The sequence below is a fragment of the Pongo pygmaeus genome, chromosome 12, assembly GCF_028885625.2.
Source record: "Pongo pygmaeus isolate AG05252 chromosome 12, NHGRI_mPonPyg2-v2.0_pri, whole genome shotgun sequence".
Classification (NCBI taxonomy): Eukaryota; Metazoa; Chordata; class Mammalia; order Primates; family Hominidae; genus Pongo; species Pongo pygmaeus.
Genome location: NC_072385.2, coordinates 27447612 through 27460074, shown reverse-complemented (window position 1 = coordinate 27460074; position 12463 = coordinate 27447612). Strand labels below are relative to the sequence as shown.

General features: G+C 36.7%; 1 protein-coding gene across 5 annotated transcripts in view; it reads left to right on the top strand.

Moving 5' to 3' along the window:
- TMEM131 (transmembrane protein 131) overlaps nt 1-12463 on the top strand; it is a 241713-nt gene that overhangs the window by 148196 nt on the left and 81054 nt on the right. For all 5 annotated transcript variants that reach the window (XM_054474141.2, XM_054474140.2, XM_054474142.2 and 2 more), the window contains 2 exons: nt 7071-7187; nt 9405-9527. In XM_054474141.2, the coding sequence (XP_054330116.1) occupies nt 7071-7187; nt 9405-9527 (240 nt within the window). The remainder of the gene's footprint in view (nt 1-7070; nt 7188-9404; nt 9528-12463) is intronic.

The window sequence follows — 12463 nt, the reverse complement described above, 5'->3', positions numbered from 1 at the left end:
TGAGCAACTAGAAGGACAGAGTTGCAGTCAGCTGAATTGAAGAAGGCAGAGGGTAGAACAGGTTTCAGAGGTACAATCAGTAGTTCAATTTGGACATGTTAGATTTCAGGTATCTCCTAGATATCCAAGAGGAGGTGGCAAGTAGGCAGTTAGTATTCGAGTTTGGTATATGAGAACTAGACCAGAAATAGAAATTTAGGAGTCACTAGTGTAGATCTGAAGCCATGGATCTGGATGAGATCACCAAGGAAGGAAAAAGCCCAGGGACTGAGCTATGGTACAGTGCTGACTTGGGAAAATTACAGTTTCTTAGTGGTATTACTAGAAACTCAGATCTCCTATCCATCATCTACATACTAGATGTCCAGTTCCGATAGTGGCAGAAAACTGCACTAAAAATTAAACATTCCATGGTGATTTTTCTAACTCTTTGGAGTTTAGATGGGCCTTCAAAGGGTATTGTTTGAATATAGACATTTTTAAATCAAATTAAGTTCTCATAAAAACTTTAAAGGAAACCAGTTTTCCTCTGGATACATTTTCAGTAATAAACATAGGTCTTATGAATCTCTTCATTGACACTAGAACTGTTGTTGGGTAGGAATACCATAATTCTAAAACTTTCACCTTTTTTTAGAGAACATTTTAGATTTTTTTTAGGTGGATACACACAGCATTTATTGTACTAATTTTGCTACTTTTTTTTTCTTTCAACTTTTATTTTAAGTTCAGGGATACATGTGCAGGATGTGCAGGTTCATTACATAGGTAAATGTTTTTTTCACATTTTTTATATCAGAAATTGAGACCCATGTTACAGTCAAGGGCACCTTACAGTCATGGTCAGCCTGGATTAAGGGTGTGTTTTTCCAGAGAGAATGGCACTGGTGGTCTCAACACTACCAAGGAAATATTAAATTTTCTGCTTCAGGTTTTTTTAGACCACTGGTATGTATTCAGACCACACACCTCTATGAGTACTGATATATAGCACAAATTCTAAGAATAAGTTAGTTTTTCTCCCTTCCTGCGGTGCCCAGAATGAGTCACATAAGTTTTCTTCACTGCCCCTTTCTGTGGGTCAGATTTGTACTTGTCATCCTCACTCCTTGTTTTATTTGAAGATCTGTTAGGTCTGCATTTTTGAAAATTCTCTTTTTCTTCTTTTTTTTGTTTTATTCTTGGTAGGGTATAAAACATCTGTATTACAAGCACTGGCATCTTAGATGGGAAAATGATATTGTCATTTTTTGTTTTGTTTTGTTTTGTTTTTTTCATACTGCCAGAGAGTCCTCTCTGTGTCTCTCAGTGCCAGTTCTGTGAATCCTTATATTGTCAGAGGGAGTTAGGAAGATGATAAAAGGGTGACCAGTCATATGATTCTGTGGAATTAAATTCACAACAATAAAAAGTGTGGGTGGACTGCCTGAACTCAGTGATATTATCCACTTCGTTTCAAGATTTTGTTGTTTTGAAGTTAATTTGGCTTTAATCTTGCCCACCAAGAGTTAAACCTAAACATTCAATTATTTGTTCTTGCCCCAAGGGAACATGAACACTGAGACCCTTATAAAAAAAGGTCCAGGCTAAAATATGCTTGAGTGAGTCCGCAACCCTTGTGGATTCACCCAAAACAGTGGAAAAAAAAAAAAGAGAGAGAGAGAGAGAGAGATACACACACAGACACACACATATATATACATACACACACTGATATATTTAATATGTATTTGTTTTTAAATTACAGTATACTTGCAGTAAAATTCACCCTTTTAGTGTATAGTTCTGAGTTTTGACAAACCCATAAGGTCATATAATCAACAATTTGGTCAACTCAAACCACTGAGTGTAGCCTATTCCAGAAGACTGTATTAATGGAACCATGTAGCATATAGCATTTTTAGTCTGGCTTCTTTCTTTTAGCATAATGCATTTCATATTGGTTGGTGTAGTAGGCTGTATCAGTTCTTTGTACCACTTTATTATTATGGAATAGTATTTCATTGGCTGGCAATGTCACTGTGTGTTTATTCATTCACTAGTTGAAGACTTTTGGGGTGTTTCCAGTTTGGAGTTATTATAAATAAACTCACTGTAAATATTTACATACAGATTTTAACAGTTTTTTATAACAACTGTTCCAGTTTGTATTCCCATGAGAAACATGAGAGTTTTGGTTGCTGCACAACCATTATTAGCACTCTGTATTGTGAGGTTTGGGTTTTTTGTGATGCGAGTCATTCAGCTAGGTGTACAGTGTTATGCCATTTTTATTTTAATTTGCATTCTCCAGTGAAAATTGATTTTGAGCATCTTTTTATTTGCCATCCATATGTTTTCTTTGGTGAAGTGGCTGTTCAGTTCTTTGCTTGTTTTTTAAGTTGAGTTGTTTGTTTTCTCATTGAGCTCGTGAGAGTTCCTTATGTGTTCAGGATACAAGTCTTTCTTGAGATATGTGATTTGCAAGTCTTTTCTTCCAGTTTGTGTCATACCTTTTCATTCTTTTTATATAATATTTGAAAGAGCAGAAGTTTATAATTTTCATGGTGTCCAGTTTATCAAATTGTTCTTTTATGGGTCATGCTTTGGGAGTTGTAGCTAGGAAATCTTTGCCTAATCCAAAGATTTTCTCCTTTTTTTTTTTCCTAGAAGTACAGCTGGCCATGTGTATCCATGAGCTTCTCATCCATGGATCCAGTCAACTGCAGGTCAAAACTATTTGAGAAAAAAAAAAATAGTGCTTCTGTACTGAACAAGACTTTTCTTGTCTGTACATGTTCAGACAAATAATACAGTATAAACTATTTACATAGCATTACATTGTATTAAGTATTACAAGTAATGTAGCGATTATTTAAAGTATCCCCAGGAGATACGTGCATAGCCAGGAGGATAGGCATAGGTTATATGCAAATGCTACATTGTTTTTTAGCAGAGACTTCAGCATCCACAGATGTTGGTATCTGCATGAAGTCCCAGAGCCAATCCCACAGATACTGAGGGACAACCATAATAGTTTTAGATTTTATATTTAGATTTACAGTCCATTTTTAGCTACTGTTTGTTTATGGTATAAGATATGGATTGCGGATTGTTTTGATTTGTTTTGCGTATGGATATTCATTGGTTCCTGGACTGTTGGTTGAAAACAACTATTCTTTTTCATTGAAATCCCACTATACTTTTGTTGAAAGTCAGTTGACCTTGTATGTGTGAGTCTGGTTTTGGACTCTTCACTATGTTCTAATATGTATCTAATAGACTCTGAAATACCTGTCCTTTCACCAGCCCGTACTGTTTTGGTAACTGTGGCTTTATATTAATTCTTAGAATTAGATACTATGAATCCTCCAATTTTGATTTTCTCTTTCAGAATTGCTTTGGCTTTCCTTATTTCCTTTCTTTATCATCTAAATTTTAGAATCAGCATGTCAGTTTCTTTAAAAAAAATTCTGAGTTTTTTTAATAATGTTCTTTTGAATTAACTTTAAAGATGTACAGAAAAGTAATACTCTCCATATATTCCTCACTCTAACATTCTTCTGATGTTAACATCTTATATAATCATAGTACAATTTTCAAACCAAGAAACTAGCATTAGTATGATACCATTAACTAAAGAACTTATATGAATTTCATCAGTTTTTCTATCAATATACTGCTTTTTCTGTTTCAGGATCCTATTTCATATTGCATTTAGTTGTGACTTCTCCTTAGACTGAAATTTTGGTTCCACTTGCGTTAGATATATAAATCCATTTCAGGAGAACTAACATCTAGTATTGAGTCTTCTAACCCATGAACACAGTATTTTCATTAATTTGTCTTCTTTGGTTACTTTCAGTAATGTTTTATAGTTTTCAGCTTACAGAACTTGTATGTTATTAGATTTATACCTCAGTATTTCTTTGTGTGTGTGTTATCCTAAATAGTACGTTTTTAAAAATTAGAATTCACTTGTTCATTGCTAGTATATGGAGATACAATTGATCATTATATGTTGTTGACCTTGATTCCCATGACTTTGTTAAACTCTTTTAGGAGCATTTTTATAGATATTTTTAGGGATTTTTCTGTGTAGAAAGCCATGTTATGTGAATAAAAACAGATTTTTCTTCTGTACTAATGTGTAGAGCCTTTCATCTCTTTTTCGCGCTTCTTTGCACTTTATTTTTGAGACCGAATCTCACTCTGTCGCCAGGCTGGAGTGCAGTGGCGCAATCTCTGCTCACTGCAGCCTCCGCCTCCCAGGTTCAAGCGACTCTCTTGCCTCGGCGCCCCAAGTAGCGGGGACTACAGGCACGCGCCACCACACCCAGCTAATTTTTGTGTTTTTAGTAGAGGTGGGGTTTCACCGTGTTGGCCAGGATGGTCTTAATCTGTTGACCTTGTGATCCGCCCACCTCGGCCTCCCAAAGTGCTGGGATTACAGGTGTGAGCCACCGCACCGGCCCTCTTTGCACGTCTAATACAGTGTTAGATAGCTGTCATAAGAGAGGGCATCCTTGCCTTGTTTTAAATTTTGGAGGAAAAGCATTCAATCATTCACCATTAAATGCTATGGTAGCTCCTAGGGCAGGAGTGTCCAATCTTTGCTTCCCTGGGGCACATTGGAAGAAGAAGAATTGTCTTGGGCCACACATAAAATACACTAATGATAGCTTTAAAATAAAAAGGCACCAAAAAACTTAATGTTTTAAGAAAGTTTACAAATTTGTGTTGGGCCCAATTCAAGCTATCCTGGGCTGCATGCAGCCCATGGGCTGCAGGATGGACAAGCTTCTTTAGGATTTTTGTAGGTGTTCTTTATAATATTGAGGGAGTTCTCTTCTATTGACTTAGTTTACTGAGATTTTAAATCATGAATTGATATTAAATTTTGTCAACTTATGTGCTGCTGTTGAGATGATCTTGTGCTTTTTCTTTAGTCTGTTAAGTAAATTACGTTGATTTGACTTTTGAATGTTGAACTAGAATTGCATTTCTAGGATAAAAACTACTTGGTCATGATGTGTTATCCATTTTATATCTTGCCTCGATTCAGTTTGCCAGTACTTTGTAGAAAGTTGTGTTTCTATGTTTACGAAGGATATTGGCTTATGCTTTTCAAGTCTTTATGTGGTCCTGATTCAGGGTAATGCTGAATTAGGAATGTTCTCTCCTGTATGTTGGAAAGTTTATGTAACGTAGGTATTATTTCTTTCTTAAATGGTTGGTAGAGAATTCTTTTCCACGAGTGAAATCCACGTGGCTTTTCTTTGTGGGAAGATTTTAAACCACAAATTAAATTTTAACTGTGTGCATGACTATTTCAGTTTGAGTGAGCTTTGGCAGATTGTGTCAGATCTAGCCAACTGTCAAAGAATGTGTCCATTTCTCCTAGCTGTTAAATTTGTGGGCATAGAGTTGCTTGTAATACTCCTTTATCATTCTTTTTGTGTGTAAAGGGTATGCAATGATGTCCACATTTTAGTTCCTTATATTTTTGACTTCTCCCTTTTTATCACAGTCACTCTGTAGAGTTTTATCCATTTTACAGACTTTTTGAGGCACCAGCTTCGGTTTTATTGATTTTTTTTTTTTTTTTTTTTTGCTACTTTCTGTTTTCTATTTCATTAATTTTTACTCTTTGTTTTCCTTCCTTTTGCTTACTCTGTGTTTAATTTATTCTTTTTCTAGTGTCTCAAAACAGAAATGTAGATTATTGATGTGAAACATTTCTGTTCAAAATAAGCATGTAATGCTATAAATTTTTTTCCAAGTATTGCTTTATCTGCAGCCTACAGATTTTAATATTGTTCTTTCATTTCCAATCAATTCAAAATATTGTATAATTTCTCTTGTTACTACTCATTTCACCCGTGGCTTATTTTAGAAGTATGTTGTTTAATTTCAGACTTTTTGAGGGTTTGCCGGATATCTTTCTGTTGCTAATTTCTGGCTCAGGTGTGAATAGCACCAGTGTCTACGGCTTCCAGGGCTTTTGTGCTCCCGTGCAAGTTCACACAGTCAGTCTCTAGCAATGTGTAAACATGTTAGCTGCATTTCTAGCTGACACTCCTGTATGATAGCCTCATCTTCTTCCCTTCTCTGCCATGGGTGAGCCAGTATTCCCATTCCATCTGTCCTTGGAGGTGCTTGTCTTTTCTACAATTTCGGGCTAGTTGATAATCTCACTCTGTGATGGGTTCAAGAAAAGTTGTGAATTATTGTAATTATTCTTTTGTTGCACTACATTGCCGTAATATAATGCAACAAAAGAATAATTACAATAATTCACAACTTGTAAATTATTCTTTTGTTGGTGGTAATGTAGGAGACATACTCTCTCTAGCTTTCTTGAGACTAAAGTGAAGCCAGAGTCTTACTACCATGTATTTTGAGCTATAATTTAGGGTTCCAGCCATAGAGGCAGAATGAGAGGGGTGATGGCTTTACATATTAAAATGCATTTTAAGGCTTTGTGTCAGATTTCAGTCTCTTGAACATGGGAGTAGCCCTATTGTTTTGTGGTAATTACATTTTATTTTACTACCTATAGTGACATTCTCAATCTGCAGAAAGTAACAGGAGTGAGTTCCTGCACGTACGTTCACCCCTGCCTTCTTTCCTATTTAAGTTGCTGGGACATTTTGTTCCTTGTGTGGATGGAAGGCAGATTTCAGAAGGTTGAGGCCTGGGCTTATTCTTTGGACTAAAACAAGTCACTGCTTAGTAGTACAGTAGTGTATCTATATGAAAAGCTCAGCCTCAACGCAACTCCTATCTGATTGTCTCATCATGGAACAGCCTGTAATTAGGTACTTCATGCCAGCCTAGTGATTGTTAAATGAACAGAATCCAGGAAACCATCTGTTGTACAAGGCTGTGGCTGGTAATTGACAAAGATATGTGACTGTAGACATTCAATATGGAAGACATCTTTTTAATTATTTTCCATTGCTAACTTAAAGCTTAAACTTTTAAAGGAAAAACTAGTTTATGGAAATGATTCTAAGATACTTGTTTAAGGAACTTGAGCTGTATAATTTTTTTTCTTGTTACAAATTTAACTTTATTTTCTGTTTCAGAAAATTCTTCCAGGAGGAAATACATCATTTGATGTAGTTTTTCTTGCAAGAGTAGTAGGAAATGTAGAAAATACTTTATTTATTAATACATCTAATCATGGGGTATTTACTTACCAGGTAAGAACCAGAATTAAAACTTATTTTATGCAATATAATCATTACCTCTGCCTTATCATATGACAGCCTTTTAAGAAATCAGGAACTCAAAGGATAACAGAAAATGTAGGAGTTTAGACTTAGAGCATTTTTATACTTACAGTGAATATCTCTATTCAATATCTCTATTCAAATCAGACTGAACAGGTGATTTTAAAGCAACAGCTAAAGTGTTAATTTAAGATTGACAAAAGAATAGTGAAAAAATATTTTCATACTGACATAAAATTTTTTTTAATTTTTACTTTTACACACTTATGAAACATAATTGATAATAGTGTCAAGATCAAAACATTCATGTCTACTTTCCTTTAGTAGGTTTTTTTAATAAACTTATTTTTACATAGAATTTTGGTTTAGGTCATTAAAGAAAGTTAATCTATATAGGAGTCATATAGTAAATCTTTTTGTATATCAGCCATTATTCTGTTTGTGAATCAAGATTTCTATATGTCAAGATTAAGGCTGGGTATGGTAGCTCACACCTGTAATCCCAGCACTTTGGGAGGCCAAGGTGGTAGGATCACTTGAAGCCAGGAGTTCGAGACCAGCCTGGGCAACAAAGCAAGACCTCATCTCTACAAAAAACATTTTTATAAATTAACTGGGCACAGTGGTGAGCACTTGCAGTCTCAGCTACTCGGGAGGCTGAAGTGGGAGGATCACTTGAGCTCAAGAGTTCAAGGCCACAGTAAACTATGATTACACCACTGTACTCCACCTTGTGTGACAGATCAAGACCACATCTCTAAAAGAAGAAAAAGATTCTTAACAATAATTGCTCATATTTGTCCAGCAGTGTACTATACATGCCCTTCTGCCTATGTTATAGGTACAGTTATTCTTGAAGTTTTAAAAGGTTAAATAATTTGCCCAAGTCATGCTATTAGTAAGTTGTTGAGGGGGACTCAAACTCATGTCTTTCTAAGTATAAAGACCATAATCTTTACCACTGTGCTGTGCTGCCAATGGAACTTGAGTGTTAGCTCTGACACATTACTTTACAGTTCCTGTGCTTTTTTTTTTTTTTTAAACATTTCCTCCCCAGTACCCGTTAACTCTGACACATCATATAAAATAAGGGTCAGTCAGAGTCAGTGTTCCCTTTCAGTAAGGACCATGTCTTCTGCTTACGTATGGTGAGTAAATCTTTAGCAGTTGCTTAGTAGGCATTCAGTACGCTGTTGATGGTTGGTTCAGTAATTTTGAAGTGCTAGACAGATCTTACCCATTTAGCATGTATTTGTTGAGTAAATGAAAAGACTATCATAAAAATGAAGGTCATTGCCCCACGATGGCATCCCACAATAGATCTAGGTGATGGCAGCCAGTCTGGACTATTGAGGGTCATGATCAGGTTGTTCTCAAGGTGACCCCAATGGCAAGCTGTCTTCTTTCTTTACCTCTTCACATCTAGTCTTTCACCAAGTCTTCCTCCTAAATATATCTCCAGTCTGTTTACTTCCCTCCTCCTCACTACCACTGCTGTCTTCCAGGCCACTCTCACTGGATTACACGTTAGCTGTCTGAATGCCCTCCACTCTCCCCCAACACCGTCTGTTACTCACTCTGTAGCAGAGGGAATTTTTTTTAAAAATCTTTTTATTGGTACCCAGTCTGTCTCCAATACTACGATATAAGTTTCATGAGACCCAGCACATTATCTATTTTTTTTACTGTTGAATTGTTCACTATTGTATATGTGCCTAGCACCTCATAGACACTTAATAAATAGCAATATATTAATAATATCATTTGAATTACTGGTTTACCCTGCTTAGTCAACCTAGGGCCATCCCATGTGGGAATGACCTGGGGCTGGGCTTGGTATTTGAGAGGTTGTCTGGGCTGTAGATCCATCTTCTGATGGTTGGGGTCAGGAAATCTTTTGACTCCCTATTTTCTTCTTTTGTCTATTGCATGCCTTCTTGAAGGACTATTATTCAGTTTCTGATATATTAAAGAAATCATTCTAAATTCACATACATAGTAAATCAAATATGTAGCCAAATCATGTACAGAAACGACATTTGTGGGGTTTTTTTTTTTAAATAAAGGGATTGTTAAGTTTTTTATATATAAATTAAATTTGCCAGTCTCCCTAGATCAGTCAGTTATAACTAAAAATATTAATTATAAAAGCAACTAAAATTGCATTTTTTCCCTCCACTGAAACAGGTATTTGGTGTTGGAGTTCCAAATCCATATCGATTGAGGCCATTCCTTGGGGCCAGAGTCCCTGTGAATAGCAGTTTCTCACCTATAATAAACATCCACAATCCTCACAGTGAGCCTTTACAGGTGAGTTTATGATGGTGATTTTGAATAAGCTTCATTTTGGTGGGAATTAATGCTTAGCATGAAATCTCAGTTTGTTACAGTTTCCAAGACTATTTAAAATAATAGGGTTTTATAGATGTATTGAAGAGGGGTATTACTTTTAGTACAGCTTGCTGCAGTCTGAATTTTGGAATACAGTAGTCTGGATTTTGAATTTTTTGAATCATTTTTAAAACGACTGTGTCTTCTCTGGTGTTATAGTTTAGGCAGCTCTGCATTTAAAGAAGAGTTTTTAGCTATACAAGGCTGCTTTTTTTCTTGCCTGTAAACACTTTCTGGCCCAATATTCATGTTTTTTAAAACAGTTCAAGTTTATTTCTGGAAATAATAAATTTTTGGTGATGGCAACCTAGAAATTAAAATTCAGGGAAAGGATAATATAGAATTATGATTAAAAGCAAACTTGTTTTTTTTTTTTTAAATTCAACTTATCTTACCTAATCTTCTAGCAGTAATTGTTTTCAAGTGTGAAATTCCTCCTCACTAGCTCCTTGTCTCTTTCACAGTGGAAGTGGCTAGTGTCATTCCTTCAGAGATTTTCTGAAATCTCTACCTTACATCCTAGGGACTTAGCTGTGTGACATCTGCAGCCTCTGTGGCTTCTAGTTGTGTTGTCTGTGTTAAAAGTAGATGTGAATGCTTTCTAGAGTAGTCCAGGGTGCCAGAGTTCTTTCGGACCAACACTGCAGGACTTAAAGCAGCTTGAAAATGACAGGTGGAGGAAAAATACTATATTTTGTGGTAAGTATAGGGCTTTGGCAACTAAAATGGCTGTTGTCCCAGACCATCCTGGTATAACTGTTCATAAACAATGGAAGAGGAAATGAGGACGAACCAGGGAAATGTTCAGAGCCTGAATAGTGAAATGCTTAGAAATGATAAGTGAAAGCAGCACGAAAGAAATCTCTCCCCAACACTTGGCAACAACTGGGTGAAGATAGCCACAGTTTTAATTTTTGTAGCTGGATATCTTCATCACAGAAGAACCTGTTCTTATGTCCTGCTTTTCAGGTGGGAAGTATTCCCTCTTGTCCTCACCATCTTTCTGTTGTTTACGTCCTTTTGATACTTTAGGTAATGATGCAGTTTCCCTGTTCTGGCTGTTATTACAAATCTATGTAGAAATTTCAGAAATTCTTGCTGCTTTCTTTCCTTTTTTAAAAAAAGACAGGGTCTCACTCTGTCACTCAAACTGGAGTGCAGTGGCATGGTCATGGTTCACTGCAGCCTTGAACTCCTGGCCTCAAGCAATCCTCCTGCCTTAGCTTCCCAAAGTGCTGAGATGACAGGCATGTGCCACTGAGCCTGGCCTCTTACTCCATTAGACCCGGCTGCATGAGTTGCCGCACTGTGCCGTAGAAGGGCTGTTACAGAGTGCCCCAAGGGTGCTGCCTCATTGTGGTGACCAAACCACAAGAATGGAGCTTGCAGGACTCAGCAGATGTTGGTCAGTCTACAATTGCTGGAGTCGCCTTACAGTCTGTACCTTTTCTCTTCAGCCTTTGGAGTTACCAAGCCCAGCACAGTGATCACTTCGAATTCAATTCATCTAGTCTTTTTCCAGTTAAAACATTTTAATTCAAGATTTACACAAGAGAGCAAATGGAACACCAAAGTTGCTCTCTTAGAACCAAATATAAATTGTTTACCTGGGAAGACACTCTTAACCTTGTAGTCCAGTGTTATTCTGTGTCACTAGTCTTGTCAATATTACAATAAGAAAATATTGTAAAGCGAGAAAATGCATATGGTTTGTTGATTATACAACATAAACACATGAGTATGTTCTCCTCAAGAAAAAAATGTTAATTCAAACATGAATGAAGCAAAAACGTCCCTTTGAACTTCCTACTTCCCAGTCCAGCTGCCCAGCAGAACTTTCTGTGATGATGGAATAGTTCTTTTCCTGCTTTGTCCAAAACTGTAGCCGCTAGCTGCGTGTGACTGTTGAGCTCTTTAATTCAGCTAGGGTGGCCAAAATGTTATTTCAACTAATTTAAATGTAAACAACCACGTGTAGCTGATAGCTATTGCATAGACAGCACAGTTTTAGTCCAAGCCCTTCCTCATGGACACCACTTTTGCCACCTTGTATGTATCATTCTAGACCTTTCTCTTGTGCATGCATGTATGTGGGCGCAGAAACATTTATTGTGGGAATTTGTTTACATATAATATAGTCTGTATATAATGTTTGGCTTCCTTTTTTTCCTAAACTATACTAAATTAGAACAAATAGCACTGGACTAAAAATAATGTGTCAGGTTCCTAGTTTTAGTGTAATTATTTGTTTGACTTTGTAATTTAGACTTTTTCTGTCTCTATTTCTTTATTCATTTTCTCTCTTATCAGTAGGCGACTTTTTAATCTTCTGGGGTTTTTTTTGGTTGGTTGGTTGGTTGGTTGGTTGGTTGGTTGGTTGATTTTCCAGACACCAGGCTGGAGTGCAGTGGTGCCATCTTGGCTTAGCCATCTTGGCTTACTGCAGTCTTGACCTCCCAGGCTCAACCAATCCTCTCACCTCAGTCTCCTGAGTAGTTGGGACTACAGGTGCACGCCACCACACCTGGCTAATGTTTTTTATTTTTTTGTTGAGACAGACTCTCACTGTGTTACCTAGGCTGGCCTACAACTCCTGGGCTCAAGTGATTCCCCCCTACCTTGGCCTCCCAAAGTGCCGGGATTACAGGCATGAGCCACTGAGTCTGGTCTAATCTTCTGTTTTCAAGCATTGTTATGCTTGTCTGCTTGATACCTGCAAAGATTAATGAAATAATGTGATGTTTTCTGGTTTTCCAGAAAAAGTTCTATAGTCATCGTATCATTTAAGGTGCTATTATTATTAACACAATAAGCACTGTAGATGAGCACTGTAATAAATCAGGAGGCAAGTAATA